General features: G+C 30.3%; 1 protein-coding gene across 2 annotated transcripts; it reads left to right on the top strand.

The window, feature by feature from the left end:
- The first annotated feature begins 7,066 nt into the window (after positions 1-7,066).
- On the top strand, positions 7,067-10,880 carry LOC114193359 (Rhomboid-related intramembrane serine protease family protein). 2 transcript variants are annotated; one of them, XM_028083120.2, is made up of 7 exons: positions 7,067-7,390; positions 7,510-7,634; positions 8,616-8,701; positions 9,271-9,311; positions 9,405-9,571; positions 9,653-9,715; positions 10,515-10,880. In XM_028083120.2, exons 1-7 carry the CDS (start codon positions 7,186-7,188, stop codon positions 10,674-10,676), a joined length of 849 nt encoding a protein of 282 aa, XP_027938921.1. In that variant the 5' UTR covers positions 7,067-7,185; the 3' UTR covers positions 10,677-10,880. The 2 variants fall into 2 exon arrangements, with proteins under 2 accessions (XP_027938921.1, XP_085521508.1); XM_085665382.1 differs by having other exon boundaries at positions 9,653-9,740; positions 10,515-10,645.
- The last annotated feature ends 15,068 nt before the right edge of the window (positions 10,881-25,948 follow it).

Raw genomic sequence — 25,948 nt, 5'->3', positions numbered from 1 at the left:
CACGTCGATCTTTAAGGTATCACCCAAAGCCTTGTAGACCATGCACATCCAAAGATACAAAAAGTCATGCCCTTGTAATTATCACTTGGCAGCTCTAGAGCAACGCCTAGCAAAATTCAATTCCAGACTGCTTGGCGAAACCTATCTACCGCCAGGTGCCAAGAGCCTAAAAAAACCCCACCTCTATAGGTATCGCCTGGCGGGACGACCCTCACCACTAGGCGCCACACTCTTCAATGCCATTGTTTGCACAACTGTCGCCTAACAAGATCTCCACATCGTCAGGCGCTAAGCTCTCCAAGTCCCCTCTGGTTTTGTAGCTATCGCCGGGCAGTTCCATGTCCACCATCAGGCGCTACCCCCAATAACGAATTTTACTAGTTTACCCAATATATCCTAAATTCTAATACCTAAAATCGCCACAAGTTAATGTATAATATTATGCACTCTATAAATCCTTAGTTTATCATGTGAACCTAGGATCTCCCTTGGCATTATATTGGATCATACCCCAACTTCTTCACACACCTAAATCATGCCAACTCAGGAGCCAATTTAAACATTACCTTTGATTCTTGTAACCTTATAGTAGTAACAGAATTTATTTCTGATTTCAACAATGACTCTAATTGATACTATTGTTCCATAAATTCCTGACTTAACTGTTGAACCATACCTTAGTATTCTCTCTAGACTTACATCTCATGCCTATAACAAACTACTAATCAATTACTGCACACGTTATAATCCAAACAATACCACTTGCTCCCAAATTGTAGCCACACTCTAATATTTCCCCTCAGCCTTAACTTAACCCATCAAGATTCACATCCTCAACCATCCCGTTCCATGTATTTTCCTACCTCTTTTGCCTCCTTACTTATTGTTCCATCACTCTTAAATAGAATTAAGCAGCCACTCATAGAACCCCTAGTTACCCATCCCTCACATTTAAAACACTCTTTGCCATGGCCATTACTCTCGTTGTCGCCTGGTGGCACATTGCTCACCATCAGGCGGCACATCAGATTTTGGGAAATATCCAATTTCTTCATACCTGTTTCGAACCCTAAAATCCCCAATTCCTTTTCTCCTACAAATTCTCCTTCAATAATCCACTCAAATTCATTTTCCAGCTTGTGCATATGTTCAATTTCACTATTACATTATCAACCCATTGTCCTTATAACTTAATTCCATATTTTAGTGATTTTTGTCCACCTTGGTAAACCCAAATACCCTTAATATCACCCAATCATCAAAAGCACAGACGAGAATCATAAATTCATGGCCTACATCCATCATTAACACTTCAATAATCACTTTTCCCCCAAACAGATTCACCCAGAAACCCCAAAACATCAAAAATCGAGCCATATTGCTCGCGTTGCTTGGCAAGTGGTTCTCGTCGCCAGGTGGTTCCTCACATGAACCTAGAATTGCACATAAATTCAAATGAGTCGTCTAACAGCTTTCAAGGCCCGTCAGGCAATTTCTCGAAGTTTTCTAGAATTTCACAGTTTCACAATTTAAGCAATGTTTAACCATCCAAAATATATGCAATTAATAAAAATAAGCAATACAAATTTAAATAACGAAGTCCAGCTCCTTTAACTTAGTAATACTTGCTAAAATTTCAAATTACTTAAGTTCTCCTTGCTCATGATTGTTCCAACACTTGTCTCCTCTCCACGTTCTCTCTAAGCTCTTGATACTCTCTCTACTCAGTCCATAATGCACTCTCCACAATGCCAAAGTTAGTCTTTCACTTGCTCGTTTTTTTTTCTATCTTAAACTCACTTAATTATGGTAATTTCTCATAAAAACGAAAGTTGTGATTATGGAGGTTTAATGACTATCAATTATCATTAACAAGGTGTTTCTTCAGCCTTCCTAATTTTCCTGAAGATGGCTAGGGTTTCTGACCCTTCTCATCCATGCCAAAAATAATTTTAGCAAAAAGGAAGCTTAATTCACATCTACCAAGGTTTGAACACACAACCATGCCAATGTCAAGTCAATGCATAACCATTCAACCAATTCATGTTTCATAATAATTCTTATAAATCTAGGATTATATTATCACTCCTCATGATCAATCATATTATCAAAATAATACACAATTAAAATATCACACAATTTAGCATACATAAGACTCAAACCCAAGTCTTTTCAACATAACCAAGTACTCTCAACCACTTAAGCTAGTGCTTTTACACATCATAAAAGTTGGCATTAAATGTCATAAAGGCTCCCACTACCTATATTTATTAATTATTTATTTATTTAATTAATTAAATTTCTTAGATTTCACACCCATGTCCTTCTTACCTATAATCACATGTTCATAACTCCACACAAAACAAATTAAAACAAATCAAATTAACACAATAATGCCATGTAGAGGACCTAGGAAATTCATACAAATAATAATTAATAAAGTATAAGTAATGGTGGGTTGAGAATACCTTAATGGAGTTCCTTGATAAACCCTAGACAAGGAATAATGTTAGCTTATGATAAAGGATTGATCACTACCAAGGATGATGGCCCATGGCACATGCTTAGAAGAAAGGGAGTTCCTTGATCCCTTCCTTTGCTTTTATTTTCTTTAGTTTAAAATTCCTTTAAGTTGGCTTGGTTGACTATTTTTGAGTTGACTTGTTGACCTTGACTTTGGGTTGACTTGTTGACTCAAAAGATTAGCTTAACCTTAAACCAACATGCTAATAAATTCCTTAAATTGCTTTTGTAGGAATAAGAAAGGAGGAGGACCACATAGGAGACACTTGGCGTCCTAAGGAAGAGAGAGAAGGAATAAGACTTTCTAGAAGCATCTAGAAAGAGGAGGCCCACATGCCTTGGACACCAAGTCTTCTAGAATGTTCTAGAACCTTCCTTTGGGAGCCTTGGCCATGAAGACTTGCCACCTAGATGGCTTGGACGAAAATTCACCCATGTGCACCCTAGGATGACCTACTTTCTAGAACATGCTAGGTTTCTTTTGTAATCCTTTAACTTAGTTGTTTTGCTAAGGGGCCCCTAGACTTGTCTATTTAAGGGGACCTCTAACACTTGTACAAGGGTTGAACATTTTGGAGAAATTATACACTTTGTGTTTCAACCTTTTGTGAGAGCATTCCTCCTTAGGGAGTGGAGTTCTTTCAAGCCTTATCTTGCCTTGGCAAGTGGCGGCATACACCACTCATCTTCAAGGTTGCCATGGCTTCTTCTAGCCTAGCCTTGTAGTGGCGTGAATCCTCCATTCCTCCCATTTCCCTTGCTTTTCATTTTATGTTTCTTTACTCTTCTTGGTTTATATTGTTTCTATTATATGTTTTTCCTTTTGATTTCTTACTCCCCATCAATCCATTCTCCCCCTCTCTAGAACCTTGGAAAGGAACCTTCACATCTAGATAGTTTGCTATCTTAATGTCTAGTGGGGATTTCCTTGGTTTTCTTAATCAACTCACACCATATTCAATAATCTTAAAAAGGAACAAGATAATCCTTCATCAGCTTAAGTGGTTGAGAGTACTTGATTATGTTGAGAGGACTTGGGTTCAAGTTTTGTGTATGTCATTAGTATGTTTATTTAATTCTGTTTTATTTTGCAATTATATTGTGAATGCAGAAACATGGCTTAAGGTGGTATGTACGTAAGAATTGACATAAATCATGTGATAACTTGTTGGTTGTGCATAAACTTGGTGGGTGGAAGGGTGTGAGTTCGAGTCTTGGTTAGGATGAGTTATCCTATTTAATGTTTAATAATTTTGCTCAAGAAGGAAAAACCTAGAAACTCTAGAGCTCCTCTAATAAAACGTAGAGGCAGTTGTTGGAGGAGTAAAAGTACTAGTTAATAGCCACAAACCTTAGAGAGTGAGTAAGAAATTACAATTGAGGGAGAGAAAACGAAGTGCTGGAAAGGATAAAGTGCAGAATTATAGAATGATAAAGTGAGTTTTATGGATGATTTTAATATGATCTCTAAGTTCTTCACGGATGAATCCATGGTGAAATTGTGAAATACAATTTTGGATTAAGTTTTTGTGTAATGGGATCTAAGTCCTTTTTATTTGTCATAATTCAAACTAATTTCACTAATATTTGGGTTTCTTTATTTTATTAAAGGCAATATTTTTTTGGTGAAGGATTTCATATATTATGTTAAGAAAAAAAAAATGGCAGTAGTGGTTTATATATCTTTATAGTTTCCATAAAAAGTTGCCAAGGTTGTTGTTTGGTCTTGTTATACTTATATATTCCTACGGTGTTCTTTTTATATTATATAAGGTTTATGATATATTATAAGCATCGGGACATCTTCATTGCGTTGGTAATTTTATAAGGTATAAAAAGTTAGATTAAGAGTTTTGTAGTGTGGAAGCAATCATTACGTGATGTTCTTGTTAATTGCAGATCCAATATTTTTTTATTTAGGAATTAGTGCATTGAGATAAAGATAAAAATGGTTTTTGTGATTGGAGTTGGAGGTTTGGTATTTCGTTAAATTATTATGTTTGGGTAGTTTAATAAATTTATAGTTACAATTTGTAAGGCTCTGGGAACTATAGTTCGGGATTGTTGTGTTTGGTAGGGGTGGGCAAAAGATCTAATTTTCTTGATCTAATCTACTTTTGCTCCAATCTAATCCATTTAAAATCCATTTTATTAAAAATCCAATCCACTTAAAATCCATTTTAATGGATTTGGATTTCAATCTAATCTACATTTCATATATTTTATGGATTGGATATCCATTCTATAAATCAAGATTTTCAATTGAAATTTTTAGTTAGGTTAGGTTAAAGGTTGAGATGGACTAGGCTAAATTCAGACTCGAACGAACCTTGCTCGACGACCTGGACAGACCGGGCAAGCCCGACGACCCTAAAGGGTCGGTCGGACCCGACGACCAAAACGGGCTGGGCGGGCCTACCCGACGATTCGGACGGGTCGTGCCTGATGACTTATACGGACTGAGCAAGCTTGAGACCCTGATGGGTCGAGTGAGCTTGACGACCCGAATAGGCTTAGTTGTGTTGGCATTAAGAACACAAGTTTTAGAAAATTTAATTTAAATTTCTTTTATAAAAAATGGATTCTGAATTTTGAACTTGATCCAAATATTTGGACTAAATTTAAATCTTGATCCAAATATTTGGATCTGGATTTAAAAAAAATCCAAACTAGTTTTGCCAGGGATTTGGATCGAAAATCTAATCCAATTATTTGGATCTAAAATGGATGTGGATTGGATCATTAAAAATTCAATCCATGCCCACCCTTAGTGTTTGGTGATGTGAGAGTAAATTAAAATATTTAAGGTCTGGTGGTTATTTTTGCTTTGGGCTAAATGCATTTTTCATGGATGACTATATGCAGAGTTTTTTTTTTTTATATACATTGGAACTAATACTGGTTGATTTGCTTAATTTATATAATGAGCATACTTTTTGGGGTTTCGTACTTCTAGTCATTGTTTTATAATTCGGTATATGGTAAGTGTGGAGTATATTATTATTATTTTCGGTGCATGTAGCGTGTTTTAGTTGCTTGACATATATTTAGTTCTTTTTTTTTTAACGTGAGGGAAAAGTTTAATCAGATGACGTTAGAGTTGTTTGGCATTTGCTTGGTTGAGTTTTGTTATAGGTGTTTTATCATGGCATCTTTCATCACCTTTATACCTATAAAAGGTTGGAGTTTTATTTTGGTTCGACAGCCAATGCGTGTGTCAGTAACTTCTTTACTCAATAATTTAATGTTATAAATGATTTTCCCACCCACATTTGTTAATTATTTATTTATTTAATTAATTAAATTTCACGGATCTTACACACTCCGCTCTCAAAAGATGCTTCTCCAAAGTTCACCTAACAAGGCTATCAAAATTTGTGAGATTTAGAACTCGTATGGTATCCTTCTCAATCTCCCTATGAGATCTAGAACTCTCAATTGAAGGAACGAGAACAACTATCAAATTAAGATAGCACAATCAAAGCTCACAAGATATACTTTGTAGATTTAGTTTAGTCAACTTTAACTTTCTTGTGTAGTCTAGTCAACTAATATTTGACTCGTCTACTCAGTATAATTATCTGACTTTCATCTTGTATGCTCTTATTTTGACTTTTAATTGTTTCGTCAATATGACTGGTCTAATGAACAAGTTTGAGTTTCATATAATTTGATCTTACTTTAACTTGTCTAGTGAAGTTTTTCTTCTATCTCATTTGGTTGACTTCTAGCTTGGCTCGGTTCGTCTGCCTTATACTTCCAAACTTATAATAAAAGTGACAAAATTAGAAGTGAATTTTTAGTTTGTTTTGAAGTTAATTTTATTTTAATTTAGGAAAAGCTTAAATGGCCCTATTTTTTTTCTCGTAAACTAAAAGAGGAAGAAATAAAAATAAAAATAAATTTTGGTTACACATTAAAAAAACTATTACAATATCTTCATTAGTTATATAGTTAATTAGGGTGATTATAAATTCATAATAAATAGTTTAACCAATTCCAAATCAGAAAAATAAAATGTAAATAGTAATTGAATTTGTTGATTATTATGTGACTATAATTTTCATCTTACACACGAAAATCATTCATCTTAATTTTGAATTAAATGAAACTTAAATTAATAAATTGTATATGATTTTCAAACTATATTTCTATCTATAAATTTAAAATACGAGCAAACAACGAAGAAGGTAAATAATTTTTTAAAATTCTCCTACAATCACACTAACCATGACTTCAATGTAGATTAAAAAAAATACCAAAATTATACACTTAAATGAACTTAAAAAATAAAGCCATTAACTCGGTAATCACAACTCCAACTTAGAAGTAAGTAAAAAGTAAATAAAATCTTGCTTGACTTTCCTTTAACAATATCCTTTGAAACACATCTTATCCATTTATGTCACTTACTTTTAAGTTATTCGTATGGGCAATTTTGAAATAAAAATACTCTAAAATGTTGTTTTAGAGTCGCCATTCGTCAATTTGATAGTAATTAATTTTTCTTAATTCTTCCGTGAAGGCATGTTTCTAAAAGGTAAGGTATGGCTCTAAAACCTCAAATAACAAAATGTTTGGAGACCCTAACAACATGAACACACTGGTGTACATAAATTGAATTGAGAGCACAAGTAAACCATTACTCGGGAAAACCAAAAAATGGCCCAACTTGGTGTCCCGGTAAAAGTACTATCAACGTCATGCAAACTCTCTCAAATTCACATTCCCAAATCCTCTTTCATTTCCAACTGTCTCCCTCCATTTCCCTCCTTCACTACCAAACCTTCTCTCCTTGTCCAACCTAACCAACCGTTATCGGCGCTTCGTTACCGCACTCTCGCACCCTGCAACTGCAATAAGTCAGGTACTTTCTCCGATTAATTTGGATTCGGCTTTTTCTCAAACACCTTATCGTTCGCTACGACTTCCAACTTCACTTCTCCTCAGCTGTTATTCTCACCTCGTTCAGTTCTTCTTTGTTAGATATTATTTCGCAATTGGAACTCGGAAAACCTGAGCCAAAAAGGAAACCGGAGAAACGAGTTAACGGTATATTCTGGATCATTCTCCTCAACATTGGCGTTTTCATCGCTGACCACTTTTTTCATGTAATTTTCTTGCTATCTTTATTTACTATTGTATCTTCTTTATTTATTTTTTATCTGTATATTTTTTAAATTAAAGAAATACAACAAATTTTCACAATTTTAGTGAAATAATTGTTATTATATTTTTTATTTTTCCTTCTTTCTTACAATCCCACAGATCAGACGACATACAAGAATCCAATTAACATGTTTCTTTAACTTTACACATTGGAACAATTTGTTTTTTCAAAAAATCCTATGAAACTAAAACTAAAACAATGTAGAAAGTAATTGGCTTTAAATAAAATACATTTTTACTCTGTTTTCTTCCTTATATGTAAAGAGATGTACTTTGGTGCTTTAAAGTGTTTTTATCATTATTATTCTTATGCACACTAATGGTGTTAATTTTAGCTGATGTATCAAAGGCGTCGCTTATAGATTATCACATGTCAAATAAAATTAATCAAGATAGGCTGTTAAATTGACCAAGTACTATCTTTGTCTAACAAATGCAGTTTTATAAACCAAAGCCAAAAAGAAAACTTAAAGTCCAAACTGGGCAATAAAATATAACGAGGAATCATATTTGTGCTTTGACTTTGCCAATATGAAATTACATCACCATCTCTTGTATTTTTCCGTTTTGGTCTCATTTCTTTGATCACATCGAATGAACGGGGGAGGGAGAAATAAAAGTAATTATGTTTCTGCACATTCTTGATGGGTGTGAAATGCATGGAAATGAGAGGTAGAACAAGAAGAGAAAAGAGAGACAAGGAAGGCTAATATATGACAGATGGAAGGTAAAATGGAAAAAGAGGACAGAAAAAACATTACGAATGTTAAATGCGTTCAAGAGAAAATAGGAGTAAGACAGTCAAACACTATGAAAGGAAAATCAGGAGCTCTTTTAAAGGAGTGTTAAACAAGTGGCATTGCATAAACAGGGTTGTTTCTGTGTTTGTTGCATGATGTCGGGTTTTATATCATTTCTGCAAGGTTAATTGGGCAAAGGATTTGTACTTGTACCACACGTGGCCTGCTTGGTACCAGTTTGTCACAGCTACGTTTTGTCATGCTAATTGGTGAGTGTCTTACTCTCTTATTTCAGTTTTTCCATGTTGTTATTTTTCTTTTTCTGAAGAACATATTCTAGGTAGAGTTTTCTAAGATGCTTTTAATCAGAATTGGAGTTTTACCTTAGTAAGTTTTGTTATAAAGGTTTCAATATATTTGATATAAGAAGTTAGTTATGTAGGTGAGATTGTAATTGTAAAATTAGAGATCAGCACTAAAAGCACTGAATCAACTGTATCTGAGTGCTTTTCCATTCTAAATTTAGGTTGTTCCAAATAAGGAAGCGTAGACACCTCAAAATAATAGTCTAATCATGTCTAATGTGTGTCGGACACTTTGAATACTCTTGGCTGCATTTTATGAATTAATTGTACTTTTATATTTTAAGCTTTGATATGAATAAAGATGAGAGAGTTAGATGAATAGCAGCATTTTTTATTTAAGCAACCATTAATTTTTTAAATTAGTTCTCATTTGATCTATGACTGTGTTTTATATTAATTTTTTTATTTTATTTTTGTGCACTATTTTCTCACTATCTCATTTTACAAGATGACTAATGCATTAATTTGTTCAGGAAGCATCTTTCTAGCAACCTTTTCTTCCTGTACATTTTTGGTAAGGCTGTGACACGGTCACTTGTCTTTCTCGTAAGTGAGTTGTTATGGGATTGATGCTTGAGAGTTTGTTATGTTGTTGTTTCCACAATAGGAAAACTTGTTGAAGAAGAGGAAGGGAACCTTGCTTTGTGGCTTTCTTATATTCTTACTGGTGTAGGAGCAAACCTCGTTTCATGGTTGGTTTTACCTAGAAATACAGTTTCTGTTGGAGCTTCTGGTGCTGTTTTTGGGTTATTCACCATCAGTGTCCTTGTAAAGGTACCTGGAACTGGATTCTAGAGTTCATCTGTTTGCCGTATTTCTTCCAAGTTTTAACAGTCAAGCTTTTAATTAATACAGATGTCCTGGGACTGGAGGAAGATCCTTGAAGTGCTTATATTGGGTCAGTTCGTTATAGAGAAGGTGATTAGAGATGTTGGAACTTAAGGTCATGTTACTTTTTCAACATGCATCCAGAATCATGTGTCATGCTACATAAATGGTTGAGTAATGATATATCATCGCTCTCCACTATAAACACCTAACTAACATTTTTCATTTCCGTCTATTTCTTTTTTCTTATTGCACCATAATACATATTATACTCTTTGTCACTAGGTGTCAAATAGATAAAAGGTATCCATAAATCATGTTTGCATATGGTTTCCTATGTATGTGATGTTTTGGTGTGTTTTGATTCATCCCTTGAGTGAACTATATATGATCCGTATCATCTACAAGCCCCTCATTAATATTTGTGATTTCCTTTTGTCTCTTTTAAGTTAATAACGATGTGATGATCTCTTATGTGGTCTATTGGTGAATATCACATTGGTGTTTCTCCCTTTTTCCAACGAGTTGTATCAAGGTCACTAGTAAGTTATAGTGTTCTGCTCAGATAGTACAGTGTGGTAATTTTCTCTTATGTGTTGGCTCGCGGTCTGTTGGTGAAGATCTCCCTAATGTTCTGCCCTCAAATTATCTAACAAGCGGTACACCGCTTACGTGTGATGTCTTTTCCTCACTAGGTGTCAAATAGATGAAAGGTGTCCATCAATCTTATATGTAGATGGTTTCCTATCTGTGTTGATGCTTTTTATTGACCAATTATCTATATTTTGGACAAAACGGCCATAATTTTTATTCGTTTGTTCTTTGCTTTATGCCAACTATTATCTATCAGTGCTCTGTATGATTGATCTTTTCTTTATGTGTGTCCTAGGTTATGGAGGCAGCCCAAGCTTCAACATCATTGTCAGGAACCTTTCGCGGAGGCTACACATTGCAAAATGTAAATCACATAGCACATCTTTCTGGCGCGCTTGTCGGTGTGCTTTTGGTTTGGCTTCTTAGCAAAGTTCCTTCTGCACCTTCAGATCAATAATCCACGCAGTTCAACATAACAGGCCAAACTACGGGCGTACCTTAGCTAGACCAATAATAACAAATGTGACGCTTTGCTACATCTGCTACTATTGATGCTAGGCATTCAAATAACATCAATATCTGTTGTAGGGGTATTTTCTTGTTAAGAACGCTTCACTATATACGCTTTGTTGTTATAGAAACCTTGGTATTGAGAAGTATAGCTCAAATCCACCGGACCATGTACCACACAAATGAGTAATACACGATAATGAAGAACTTGCAAGAAAAATTAGACGATTAAACCGAAAGAGCAAAAAAATATCTTTAAAAGAAGTTTAACATGATTTAATTAAAGTATTAACCAATTTCAATCTATGGTCGGAAATTTACTTTGAATAGAGATTACAACTCTTTGGTTTTTGACGATAGTCCATACAGGTTATATTTATACAGAAAAATAAATGTCTATCTAACTTTTATAAAACGTGCCAAAATAGTTGGAGAAGACACGTGAACAATGTTTCACATATGAGTTTGAAATATCAACCAATATGAGTTTAAAACATTAACCAAAACCTAATTTAATATAACAAATGATGAAGTTATAGATGATCTAATACCTCTAAATAGAAGGTCTTATCTAATGTTTTTTTAAAATAATTATATTTAAATAATATATAAATATATAAAGTACATAAATTGATATTAAAATTAATTGTTATTTTTATTTAATGAATAATTACGTTAAATGAACAAAAAATTTAAATGAACGTTGAATTCTGATTTTCTAATTTGTGAATAGCATTTTTGTGGAATTAGTGTAAAATCATAATATTAAATAATATAATAAATTACTAATCTATTATACTACTAAGAAAAATCATCATCATTATTGTCCATACTTTTATTATTGACACGTGTGCAAATATTCGGATTCTTGGTCATTTTATACATTGTCAGTTACAATATTATCCCTCCTTATTATACTAACACATGTAAAAAGTTTGTCCTTTGGTCATTTACATCGTTGGATATATGCCTTTTCGAGAATTTTGAAATTCAAAATCCCCTCCATTCTCGCAAAGTTGTGTTCCTTCGTTTTCTCTCTCCCCAAACCTTCATTGGAGGATCATGATGAGAATAAAGGTGGTGTATATTTTAATTTAGCAACGACGCATCTATTTTTATATAATATACAGATGTTTATATTTACATGTGTTTCTTTTTAAAAATTTTAATATTAATTTCATGTTGTATTTAACTTATACGGGTCATATTACACAATATGTCGACATTTTACTTCAACAACGACCCGTGCATATACACTTCATCTAAATATAATATATATCTATTTATATCTACATATGTTTTTATTAAAAAATTTAACATTAACGACATATAGTATTTATTTTGTAGAGACCATATTACAATATGTTTACAATTTACTTTAATAACGACAATGACCGTACATATACATTTCATTTTAATATAAAATATAACTCAAAAGTATAATTGTAAATTTTAATCCTATAACAATAATGTCTTACTGTACATTACTAATTTATAATTTAAAATAAACACATTCATATCTAACTATTATTTTTTAATCTTATTATTATTATTATTATTATTATAATCTATTATTATTAACATAATAATAACTATATTAATTATATAATAGTAAAATATAATTATATAAATAAATAATTTATTTAAATATAACATTAATTATATTAATTTTTTAATCTAAATTATAAAAAAAATTGATTCGTGCATACACATGGGTATTCCTACTAATCTATTTCTTAAAAGGAATATGATTTTAGAGCATCTATTTCTCAATATATAAAAAATGATTCTTAAACATCTTATCTATACATAAGACAACCATCACCAAGTGTGAAAAATTCTTATCAAACACAAAAAGCATCACATAAAAAATTAACTAAAAGTGGAAATCTTACCCGCTCTATTTGTTTGACACATGGAGGAGTGTGGTGTTTACACGTGGTATTGAATATACATTTCATCTCCTGTCCTAAAACCCTAATCTTTCACTCCGAACTTTTCTCTCACCCTCTACCGCCTCACTCTCTATGAGCAAAACCTTATTTCTCTTTCTTCACTCTCAATATCTCAATGCCTTGGTTGTCTTTCTTCTCACAGTCTTCTTTCTTCACAAGAAACCCTATTTTTTATTCTTGGCCCTCACTCTCTTGTCATCGTTATCTCCTATCTCTTTATTCTCACTCTATGCGCTCTATGTCAAAGAACTTCTAACTTTTTCTCATACCTACCATGCCCTCTTCCATTTTTTTCTCCTCAACACTGATTTATTTTTTCTTCTCTATTGGTACCAGTTTTGGTTCTGGCTTTCGCATTTTATCAAGTCTCCAAGGTTTTATCTTTCCCATTTTATTGGGTCTCGAAAGTTTAATCATTTTCTCTTCACCACTGATTTTTGTAGTTATATATTTAATTTTTTTTATCATTTTCTCTTCACCACTAATTTTCATAGTTATATATTTGATCTATTTTTATTAATATTATTTTTTTCAGATTTTCAATTAGGGTTTCGCTTTGCGCTCTAGATTTCTCTCAAGTTTTGGTTTTCGTTCTTGCTCTTCTTTTATGTTTTTTTTTCTCTTTTTGACATGGCTCTCTCTATCTCTTTATTTCCATGGTTTATGTTTTTCTTCTTCCACTTTTTGTTGACATTTTATTCCACTTTTTGGACTATGAAGCTTCTTTATGACCTGAAATCTTCACCAATAAGTGCTTTTGGCTTTTTATTGGGAATGATTGTGTATCAATTGAATGTAAATATTAGTTTCTTATGTTTTGGTGTTTGACCAAGCGTGTGTTTTGGTTGTATCTGTAGATTTTGTTTCAATTCATTTTGTGTATTTTTTGCCTCTTCATGCAGTTTTTGGTTATGAACCAAATTCAATTTTTCCAATTGAAATGGTTACATTAGCTAAAACCACATGTTTTATGCCTCTTCCCAAAACAAAAGTAATTGCTAGCGGGGCGATAAGTGTTTTTTAGACCCTATTTTGTATGAATGTTATTGAGGATATAATTTAAAAATTTTCTTAGCACACTTAACAAATAGGTTGAGTTTGACACTAGAAATAGAGAAAAGGTTTACCTCTATGCTAGATGGAGTTCAAGAAACATTTCTGATAGAGCATAGTTTTAAGGTATGTTGTTTTTCTCTCTTCCTCTTTACTGTATTTTTTATATTTTCATCCTTTTTTATAACTAGAAATGTTTATTCTTTTAGATATAATATTGTAACTAATGTCAAGTTAGAGTAATATGTGTTGGGTATTGGACTCCCTTCCTATGTGGAGAAAAGACCCAAAACTTCAGAAGTCCATGTCTCATTTAAACTAGTGATGAAGGGGCTGCAAAATAAATAGAGAGGCAGAACAATAGAGTCAGAACACAATGAAAATCCTAGCACAAAGAAGGAGATGTAGAGGAAAAAATCTGTTCACATTTTTCACAGAGCTGTCACCGTAAAATCGGCTCTACGGATTCGCGCACCGTTGGATCGAGCTTTTACAGCAGGTTCGGAACACATTGTTCTTCATTCTGAGTGATAGGATCGCAAATACGAGGTCTGAGTTGGGAGATATTAATTTTGCACTACAATAGTGATTTTATAGGTTTTTCTTCTCTTGTTCTTCTCTATTTGAAAACTTTGTTGCTTTGCTATTTGGTTGACTGTTGGCTGTTGGGACTAATTTGCGTTGTTGATTGAGACTCTTCTGTACTCTTGTTAATCATAATGGAGTTATTTCTTTGGTTTGGACGACTCATGATTTTTACCCTTAATTTGAGGGGTTTTCCACATTAAAAATCTTGGTGCCTTTATTTGTGATTGTGGTTATTTATTATTGCTGCTCTTTGATTGTTGTTGCTCATAGATTTTTGCAAGTTAGGGAAAATTATATTTGCTGCATTCTCGGGTATATTGTTTGTGTTGTTGTTTTCCTCATCAATATGTTGGTACAGGCATATTGTCATGGTATGCAAGCACTTGGGCTGCAATGGCATTTGAATGGTGATGGTGCATGTTTGATAGTCTTTAATAGCACTTTAGTTTCTTCCTGTCTGTTATTTCATGTCTAGTTTTGATGAAAAGGGGGAAAATTACATTCTTTTGGTTCATTTTATATATGCTATAGATCTAATTTATGATCATTGAGTAATGTGGCAAGTTGACTTGCCATTGACACTATTAAGGTGAAAATGGACTATGATGGTTGTGAATTCTCATTTATGTTTGTAAAGTGTTAGGTTCGAATCTTTCTTCTTTATAGTTGCTATCAATTTTAACTTTTTCAAGCAAATATAGAAAAGATACCTTATTATTTTCACCTTTTGTCAGAGTAAATCAGCATATACATTATCTCATAATAGTAGTATACTCAACAAAAGGATTCAAATTTTATTTATCATTGTTCTATGTCTCTCACATTCTCATTTTTCTGTGATAACATTTTTGTTTTGTATCAATCTGCATTAATTTCACATGAAATAATATTTTGTCTTCTATGAGCATTTTCATGTTTGTGATGTCTATACCCATTGTTTATATCAATCTCCTTTTTTCATTTCTACGACTTTTTTTTTCTCTTACTTATATAATTATGAGCCATGTGTCAATCAAATTCTATTGTTTATAAGCTTTTTTATTGGTGGCCTGAAATTATTCATCAGATGTTGATCATCATATCAACATTGTAAAAATCAGATATTGATCACATGTAGTTAAATCTTAAATATACAATTCATATTTTTAAAATTTAAACTTCTATCCAATTAATTTAATTGAAATGGGATACAAATTGAAAACTTTCTTTGGATTTTAAAGGATTCAAAATCAATGTTCATTATAAGTAGTTTGTTCAAACAAATTTATTTATGTTCATTTCGATTTACATTATTTTTATGCAAAGTATCTCTTTAGTTTAAGAATTGGCATTTTATCGTTCAGTTTTTACCTTTGAATGAAATGTTGATGAAATTTTACAACTCAAATAATATCAAATAAGTAAATAACAATGTAATACTAATTATTATAATTATTTTAATATTAATCATACTATTCTCTGATTAACTTTATATTTTTTCTCTCAAGATTTACCATTTGACTTTTGAACTTATGTTCGTCAACATACTTTCAATTATGTTGTCCCGCAATTTCTTGCAAATATTTTTTCATAACAAAATTTTGTTTATATTTCCTACAAAAAAAATTTCAAAACAAAATTGGCAAGAAATATGAGTTTTTTAATAGTGTTCTTTGAAGTAGACAATGACAAAAGAAGCAACAATATGTTTACCTTATCTGTGAAATGTTTACCAATTGTGGTCATACTAAGTTAGACAATATTCTAATATTTTGGAAAACCAATTGTGGGAAGATTATGTTTGACAATTGATCTGAAACACTTCTGATGATATTTACTTTATATAATTATGTATGTATTATGTTGGGTTACATATTTTATATTGTTTCATCTATTCAAATATAACACATTTGTTTGAAAATTTAGTTTTGACATCTTATTGAATATTTCAGTAATAAATAATTTTAGGGTTAAATAGGCTTTCTGCCCCTTAACTTTCAGTGAATTTTGGAATTAGTCCATTTCAAAACTTTAGACCAATTTAGTCATTCATCTTTCTAAATACGTGAATTTAGTCTTTTTAATCAAATTTTGTTAAGTTTATTTGACATTTCAAACACGTTTCATAATAATATTTGACTTAACATTAAAACAAAAATGTATCAAACAGTATAAACAACTTAAATACAATCATGAAATGCTACGAAATATCAAATAAACCTAACAAAATTTGATTAAAAGGACTAAATCCACGTATTTCGAAAGATAAAGGACTAAATTGGTCTAAAGTTTTGAAATGGACTAATTCTAAATTTCACTGAAAGTTAAGGGACCAAAATCATATTTAACCCATAATTTTATGTTTATAATTCTTTATAAACGTTTTGACATCTTACTGAATTGATTTTGACATTTATCGAATATGTCATTTACTTCTATAACCTTAAACATTTTAAGACATTGAATTTTATTTAATTGAAATATAAAAGTGCTTTTTAAAAATATATAAAGGTATTTTTATATAATTGAAATATAAAAATCACTTTTAAAAATATATATTAAGATATTTATATGAGAAGATTAAATAAAATCACGTTTAGTTAACTATCATTTAACATTTAATTTATGTCAATTTTAATTTTAGTTAAACCTATTATATTTTAATTTTATACTAATTCATTTGAATTAAAGATAATAGGATTAAATATGTTTTTTGTCCCTCAAGTTTCAGTGAAATTTGGAATTAGTCCCTCTTCATGATTTTTGACCAATTTAGTCTTTGACCTTTAAAATTGCGTGAATTTAATCCTTTTAACCAAATTTTGTTAAGTTTATCTGACATTTCAAGCGCATTTCATAATAGTATTTGAATTGTTTACACCGTTTGACACATTTTCGTTTCAATGTTAACTCAAATATTATCATAAAATGAGTTTAAAATGTCAAATAAACTTAACAAAAATTGGTAAGAAGGATTAAATCCACACATTTCTAAAGATGAAGGACTAAATTGGTATAAAATTTCGAAGATTGACTAATTTCAAAATTCACTGAAACTTGAGGGACCAAAAACATATTTAACCAAAGATAATATGATTAATTTTTTGTTATAATTAATTAGTATTAGTTACTGTTGCTTAAAATTTGTTCATTTATTGTGGTTGAAAAATAACTAAAATTCATATGAAATGGAAAAAGTTCCTTATATCTAATGTGAGGTTGTTGTGGCCATATTTGGTAAACTTTTCATATACAGTATATAGTCAATTATTCATCAAAAGTATTGTCAAATATTGTCTGTCAAATGGTTTTAAAATAGCTAATTCTTTCCATGACGAAATTGTACTTTTAGTGTATAATATATTGGACAGAAAAGGAATTGTATTATTTTACATCAGAAACCACTAATTTACTTGTAAAACAACAAAAGGAAGTCTGGCTTTCCATTTGGATATATATATTCTTAAAAAATGTCAGTGTCCATTACTTATAGTCTCGAGTCCATGCTTTCTTATTGCAGAATTTTGATTCTACATTTTAGTGCAATAATGTTCAAATTTAATAAAAAATAATTAAAAATTCATATCATAAATCTTTGAAAATAAGAATACATAAATGTTCTTTAAAAAACAAGAAATGAAACTGTCATAGTTAACACATACTACTAAGAAAAGTACACACAAAGTAAGTTCTTTCAATTTCCACTCAGAAAATGTCATTGCATATCTTCAATATGGACATTCTATCAAGTGTCATTGTCTTATGGATGGAAGTATTCGTGAAGAAGCAAAAATTACACAGAAGATGATTCCTGCTAAAAAGTTGGACAATAGAAGTAACAATTATCCAAGTAAATATGAATGTCATTTGTGGTATATCATCATGTATACTTGACCTTATAACATTGTGATATTTGTTCTTCAGAGAAAAAAACCCAAATCTAAATAAAAGCAATACAGAAACTGTTGGGAAATCACGTACTAAAAATAATAATCTCTTCAAGCGAAAGCACACCCACAAATAAAAGCAGAAAAATATAAATAAAAACACACAGGAAATTTAACGTGGTTCGACACCTCAAGGCCTATATATCCACAATCACTCAACAAGAAGTATTATAAACCAAGTGCAATTTTTCTGACCAAAATTGTAAGCCCTTCATAATGCAATTTTTCTGGCGAAAATTGCAAACCTTCCAATAACACACAACTACCCAAGCCCCTCATACACCTAAGAGACCTATTGAGTTGTGGTGACAACTCCAAAACCAAATCTTTACTTTTATAATACTTTTCTACTGCTCTCTTCTTCACATTACTCAATGTGGGACTTTGGTGAATACTCACTTGAGAACCAACATATCCTTCCTTCACCAAAAGTCTCATGTGCTATGGAACAAACACTTGACACACCACCAACAAATATGCTTAAACCACTATTGCTACTAGTGATCCAACACATCTGCTTGAACCACTCTTGTCACTGGTGATCTACACAGACTCATTAACGATGACAATCTTGCTTCATCATCGACCCTCATCGCCTTGCACATCAGACTCGTTGTCAGCAACTTTCACATCATTGTCACTAACAATTCTCTGATACTCAAGGAGAATCCATCATCAACACCACCTTGACCAAGCCATGGCACCGTCACAACACCACGATACAACACCCGCTGCTGACGAAGCATAGCGTGAGCCACGAAAAAACACCACCATTGGAGATCTCGAGCTCCACCCTCACCATGCAAATCCAACGTTACCAAACATCATAGTCCACCAAACGCAATAACCAGAGCAGATATGTAAGTCGTAGAGCACTTTCTCCATGCACATGTCACAAACCGCGACTCACACAGATCAAATCTCCATCGTACATCACTCATTAGGCTACACAAGCACCATTTGCAACCTCCTCTATCGATCTGGGAGCATCTTGCCACACATGAACTCTACTCTCTTCAAAGGATGTTGATTCTGGTCAATATACCAAAATGGTCCTCTTCCTCCCTTGATTAGAAAGCCTTGGTCAGAACCTTAGCTCTGATACCACTGTTGGGAAATCACGTACTAAAAATAATAATCTCTTCAAGTAGAAGCACACCCACAAATAAAAGCAGAAAAATATAAATAAAAACACACAGGAAATTTAACGTGGTTCGACACCTCAAGGTCTACATCCACAAACACTCAACAAGAAGTATTAAAAACCAAGTGCAATTTTGCTGGCAAAAATTGCAAACCTTCATACAATTTTTTTATGGACCAAAACTGCAAACCCTTCATAGTGCAATTTTTGTGGACCAAAATTACAAACCCTTCATAATGCAATTTTTCTGGCGAAAATTGTAAACCTTCCAATGACACACAACTACCTAAGCCCCTCATACACCTAAGAGACCTATTGAGTTGTGGTGACAACTCCAAAACCAACTCTTTACTTTTATAATACTTTTGTGTTGCTCTTTTCTTCACATTACTCAATATGGTTCTAAATGAACTTTCTTAAAAGCTTCAAACCAGAGGTATAGTAATGTTTGCTCTGCTGATTCATTCTAAATGGTTTCAAAATTAAAAGGTTTAATTAGTCGGATGGTACCCACTTAGGTACAAGTGTGTCAATCTGGTACCCACTTTTAAAAAAGTGTCAATTGCATCCTAACTTTTCAAAAAGTGTTTCAATTAGGTCCCTTTCAGACGGAGTTGACTAACGCCCTTAACGACGTGCCACGTGTCACTTTGTGGTTTATTTTATTTTATTTTATTTTTATTTTATTTTAATTTTTTGAAAAAAATAATAAAAATGCCACGTGTTAGGTCCTTGTGTGTGACATGTGATATTGTCAGTGCCACGTGGCGTTGCAGTGCCACGTGGCGTTGCAGTGTCATGTGTTAGTGTCACTGTTAGATGCCATTGTGTTGATTTCGATTTAGTTTTCATATGTCTTTTTGTTTCAATTTAGCACTTACTTATGTGTATCTGACTCAATTTTGTCCCAATTATTTTAATAATTAATATTTTTGTAATCTATTTTTTATAAGATTAAAACTAATTAAGTACAAATATTTTTACAAAATTAAGTACTAATATTTATATTGTTTCTCTCAATTTCAGACCCAATTTATTATTTGTATAAATGTTTTACAAATATTTCTTATTAAAAATGAACTTTTAACATATTACTTTATTAATTACTTTTTTATTAAGTACTTATGTTTTGTTAATTATTTTTTTTTTCAAAATAGAACAATATTGTCTCTTATTAATTTTAACCCAAAATTTCTATTTGTATGAATGTTATACTAATATTTTTTTTATTAAAAATGACTTAATAAAATGACTTTTACCACTAAATTTTAATATAAATATCAAATATTTAATTTTTGTAAAAATTTTATACTTAATTACATTTAATTTTATAAAAAAGGATTTTAATTATTAAAAAAAGTTGGGTCAAAATTGAATCAGATACACATAAGTACTAAATTGAAATAAAATGACATATATGGGGACTAAATCGAAATCAACACAATGACATCTGATAGTGACACTAACACGTGGCATTACAATGCCACGTGGCACTGACAATGCCATGTGTCACACACAGGGACCTAACACGTGGCATTTTAATTTTTTTTCTTTCAAAACAATTAAAAAGATTTTAAAAAAATTTAAAAAAATTTAAAAAAATTTAAAAAAATTTAAAAAAATTTAAAAAAATTTAAAAATTTTAAAAAAATTTAAAAAATTTTTAAAAAATCAAAAAAATCATAGACTGACATGTGGCACGTTGTTAAAGGCATTAGTCAACTCCGTCTGAAAGGGACCTAATTGAAGTACTTTTTCAAAAGTTGGGATGCAATTGACACTTTTTTAAAAGTGTGTACCAGATTGACACACCTATACCAAAGTGGGCATCTGAGTAATTAAACCAAATTAAAATGCATCTATTTTTGAAGAGAATGGTCAAAATGAATCAAAAGATGGAGGAAAGAAGAGGAAGTTGGTTGGTTCTCCACAAATTTGTTCCCGAAGTATTGATATACTAGGTTCTTCAAATATTGCAAATATGTTTAATATTTTTAATAAACCATTGACATCTTTATTTTTTAACAAAGTCCTAATTTTTTTCACTAAATCTAAATGCAGAATTCATAATCTAATTCTACTTAGTTGGACCTTTGAAACATAATCTAATCTAACATAGTCCTTGGTTTTTTAAATTATTTATACACTATTCATGATCTTTTTGTGAATGAATGATCCATGTTTGGTATTTATGCAAGAGTCTTTGTTTTCTGGAGTTGATTTAATTATGTAATCTATATAGTTGATTTTATCCAGTGGGATAAGGTTTTGTTGTTAGTGTTATCCTTTTCAAGTTTTAGTGTGCAATATCAACCCAAATGTTATGATTCTTCAAATTCAAATTATGGGATTAAGGTATAAGCTCTTTCAGATAATTCAACCAACATTTTATCACAGTTGATCTTCCATTAATCATTATTGAATTCATCTCTACTACTATACTCCAGTTATAATTGTTTCTTAACATTTTTGACCCAACAAATGGTATAGACTTGTTATAATCCCGTCTTGGATTGAACATTTTCAATTAAATGGTTCAACATAGTTTTTATAACACTAATCCCACAATTCAATTTTTCATAAATTTTTACTCTATTAATTTGGAAAAAAAAATATAAACAATAAAGGAAGAATCTATCAACTGAACATGTTTTATGAGAACGACTACCTAAAGAAGTCCCCCAATTGTTTGATTTCATTCCCCAAGTGTATTTTCATATGTTTTTACTGTATAAATACGTTGTGAAGTGGTTGATGGGATGATTCCATTATTTTACTATGCATTATACTTCAAATTTTTAAATTTTCAATTTTTAACAACTTGAATTCTATTAGAGATCTAAATTATGTCCCTAAAATTTCCAAATCATGTGAATCAATCTAATGTATGAAAGTAAATACCATTATTAAATTCACAAATGAAAAGACATAAGGAAAACTAGGTGAATCAATCTACTGGTTTCACAACAGGCAGGCATGGGTGTGGCTTTTTCCTTTACCATGTTTGAGCCATTTTGAATATTCACACTGAAGTTAGCAAGTTGTATCATATGGAAATTGATGAATCCATTTCAAGCCCATTACATGGCCCATATTCACCTCAAGGCCCAAGTCCACAAAAAGGTCCAATAACTAGAAGCATGATAAGAGAATTCAAAAAGGCTTACATTAAGATGACAATAATTCTCAAGGCCATCAAATGCTTTTCTCATGGGCTAAAGAGGACATCAAAATATGATGGGTTTCATGTAAAGCATTGGTATAGTTTTTAATTTTGGGTCATATGTTAGGCCATACTTTATAAAATAATTGGTCAATGTACATTGTTGATTAGCTTTCAAATTGGGCTAATTCAAGCCCAATTGCGAAGCTTGGCTGAGAGTGTTCTCAAGGCACATGTTCCGCATGGTGCCAAGCATGAGAAATGTGAAGGGACACTTGGCACATGATCCTTGCATCCCTTACATAACACGGATTTAAGAGGTTTCTTGTAGCCTAAGTGAAGTTTGCATTTCATTTCAATGTTTGCATTGCATCTTGGCCGACCTCTCTACTATAAATGAGGGCCTTCACCACTTGTATTTGGTTACTCTTTACTTGGTAATTGAATGATGTTGAGATCACTCCATACTATTGCCTTAAGAGTCAAAGTTAGACTAAGCTTCTCTTTTAGCTCTTCTAGTCTCATTCCCTAGGATAGGTCTCCTTTCTAGAACTTCACTTCCATAATCCATAACATTGTTCAAGGGCCTCCAACCTTGCTCCACTCATTCGTGCCTCATGGAGTTTCTCCTCCCTACATCCATGCTTGAAGCTCCATCATAAATATAACATTTTGTATCTTTAGAAGATAGAGTGGGTTAGACTTTTATTTAGATATGTAGGTTATTTTTTTAATTGTAATTGTTTTAGTTCTTTAATAATTATAAAAATTCATTCACTTATTTAGTTCCATAGATTTGTTGATGCATGAGGAACTTCTCTTTTCCATGTTCTTGAGAATATATTCTTTCAAGAAACTAGATATAAGTGAGGAATCATATTTTGTCAATTGATTTTTATTAATTTGATTTAATTTTTTGTTATTATTACATTTTAGATTTGCATTTTTTATTTTAGTACATTTAATCAGTATTTTATCTTATAGGTATTTAGATATGTTTCTTATTATAAGTAACATTTGTTATTAGTTTTGTAATAAAATTGAGAAAACAATAAAAATAAAAATAAATTGTGGGAGAGTAATTATATTTTGTTATATATAAAAATAAAAATTTATCATTACTATCAAATATATTGTTTTAGTATAATAATATGTTTAAGAATGTATAAAATTATGTGAAGATTTATATTTGGCTTAATTTTATGCATTAAAAATATTATCTTACGATAGTTTTAATCTTTTTTTTTTCTTTTTCCTTTACAATATAATGCACAGAAATTAACTGTCACTTTTTTCACACAAAAATATTGGATAAAAATATATAAAACTAAAATTAGATTTGATAAAATTCATAAATACAATACTTTTATTAACAATTATTACATTATTAAAATTATTACTTTTCAATAAAATTGTATATGAATACAATATATATAAATAAATAATAATTAAAAATGTTTAAAGTTTAATTAATAAAATGGTCAATAAAATTAAAATCACAGTACTATCCATTTTCGATATTTATAGTAGTATTTTTTATTGCTGTTAACTAAAAATATATTATTTTGTTCAGTGTTAATTTAAAATATAGAACGATATAAATTTTGTATGCAATGCCTTTATTTTAATTTATTCTGATACAATGAAAATCTACCACTAAGAAAATAATTAAATTTTTTAATAAAATATAATTAAATTTTATCTTTTCCTTCCCGTATTTATTATACATGTATAAGTATATGCACATATATTAAGAATGAATATAAAGAAAGGAAAATAATTTTTTTAACTAAATTTTGACAATTTTTTCTTACAATCTTAGATGACATTTTTTAAGTGGTTTTTTATTTTCTTATTTTTTTATTTTTAACATTTCAAAATCACTTAAAAAAACACATATCATGTTATAAAAAAAATTATTAAAATTTAGTAATTAAAATATTATTGTCCATAAAAAAATATTAAGAATGCTCATTTTAAATGATGATAAAAATATCATGAGTACACCTACAAATCATAGTTTGATGGGAAATCCTTATCTAAAAATGTCTAACATGCCTACCTGAGAAACACCTCATAATTATTCTGTTTTTTGTTTGTTTCAACATAATCAAAAGAATTAAGATGAATATAATAAATTTTTTACATATGTCATGATCACTGTTTGTGTTTAAACAAATTAAATAAAGTTATTTAAATTTTGGTCTAACAGATAAATTTTTAAACAAAAGATTAAATTTATCTTAAATTAAGATTTGAATAGTACATTAGTAGTGATTTTTGTTTTTTTATGTCTATGTATATATTTGGACATAAAATAAATCTTTCAAAAATTTATAATTCCCATTTTATTTCTGTTTTTCTTCTTGAAAAACAGTTCCTAAAAACAAATATTCAAATATGTTATTTTTTGAACATAAATAAAATATTTGAGTAATTATTGTTTTAAAAATTTATTGTTTATGATATTCTTTTAAAAATTTAATCCAAGCTTCTATATTAATTAATTTATTTTTTTAACATTTTATCAGTTATATTTATTTGTATTCATTTTTAATTCTTTTGTTATATTCAAATTTTACTTACACACTAATGTGACACATTAATGTGACTTTGTAATTTCTATATTGTAAAAGCAAATCATTCGATATAGCAAATATTGTAAATGAAATATTAGTAGAAATATTATTTTCCTAAAAAAAATAATATTATAAACATTTTTTTCTATAAGATTATTCAACCGTATATTTTAAATATATTATTTTTACAATACATTATCTATAACTATATATAAAGGGGATTCCCTTTTTTGTGTCCACATTTCATAATTCCAACTTTACCCTTTATAATTTAATTATTTATTAAATTTTTAAAAATTAATGGTTACTTTTACAAGTTTTTATAAAATTATTTACTTATCTCCTTTTTCTTTTTTTCTCTTACTATTCATCAACAGTTATTTTTCTCTTATTTTCTCCCTACATTTTATTTTATTTTTTATAAATATACTTTTATTTTGTTTATTAAATTAATAACATTACAATATCATCAATTATTAATATAATTCAAAAAATGTGTACACACAGGCGCGATAGCGCCTGTGTTTACACTAGTGTAAATATAAATTCTTTTCCTCACTTTATATATTTTTTAAAATACATCTAATTAAATTTATGTGATATGTTTTTGTTACAACTTATTGTATAGTTAAAATTATTTATTTTTTATAAAATTATATATAAAATAAAATATGTTTTATTATTATTATTATTATTATTATTATTATAGTTTTAATCTATATTAATTAACTTAAATATTTTTTACAATATCATTTTTGAATGAATAAATAAATTTGTAGAAGTAAAAGTCAATTTTGACTTGGTTTACCAA

Source organism: Vigna unguiculata, chromosome 8 (genome assembly GCF_037176805.1).
Source record: "Vigna unguiculata cultivar grain cowpea cultivar isolate G323 ecotype 2 chromosome 8, ASM3717680v1, whole genome shotgun sequence".
Lineage (NCBI taxonomy): Eukaryota > Viridiplantae > Streptophyta > Magnoliopsida > Fabales > Fabaceae > Vigna > Vigna unguiculata.
This window is presented reverse-complemented; position numbering and strand designations above follow the sequence as displayed.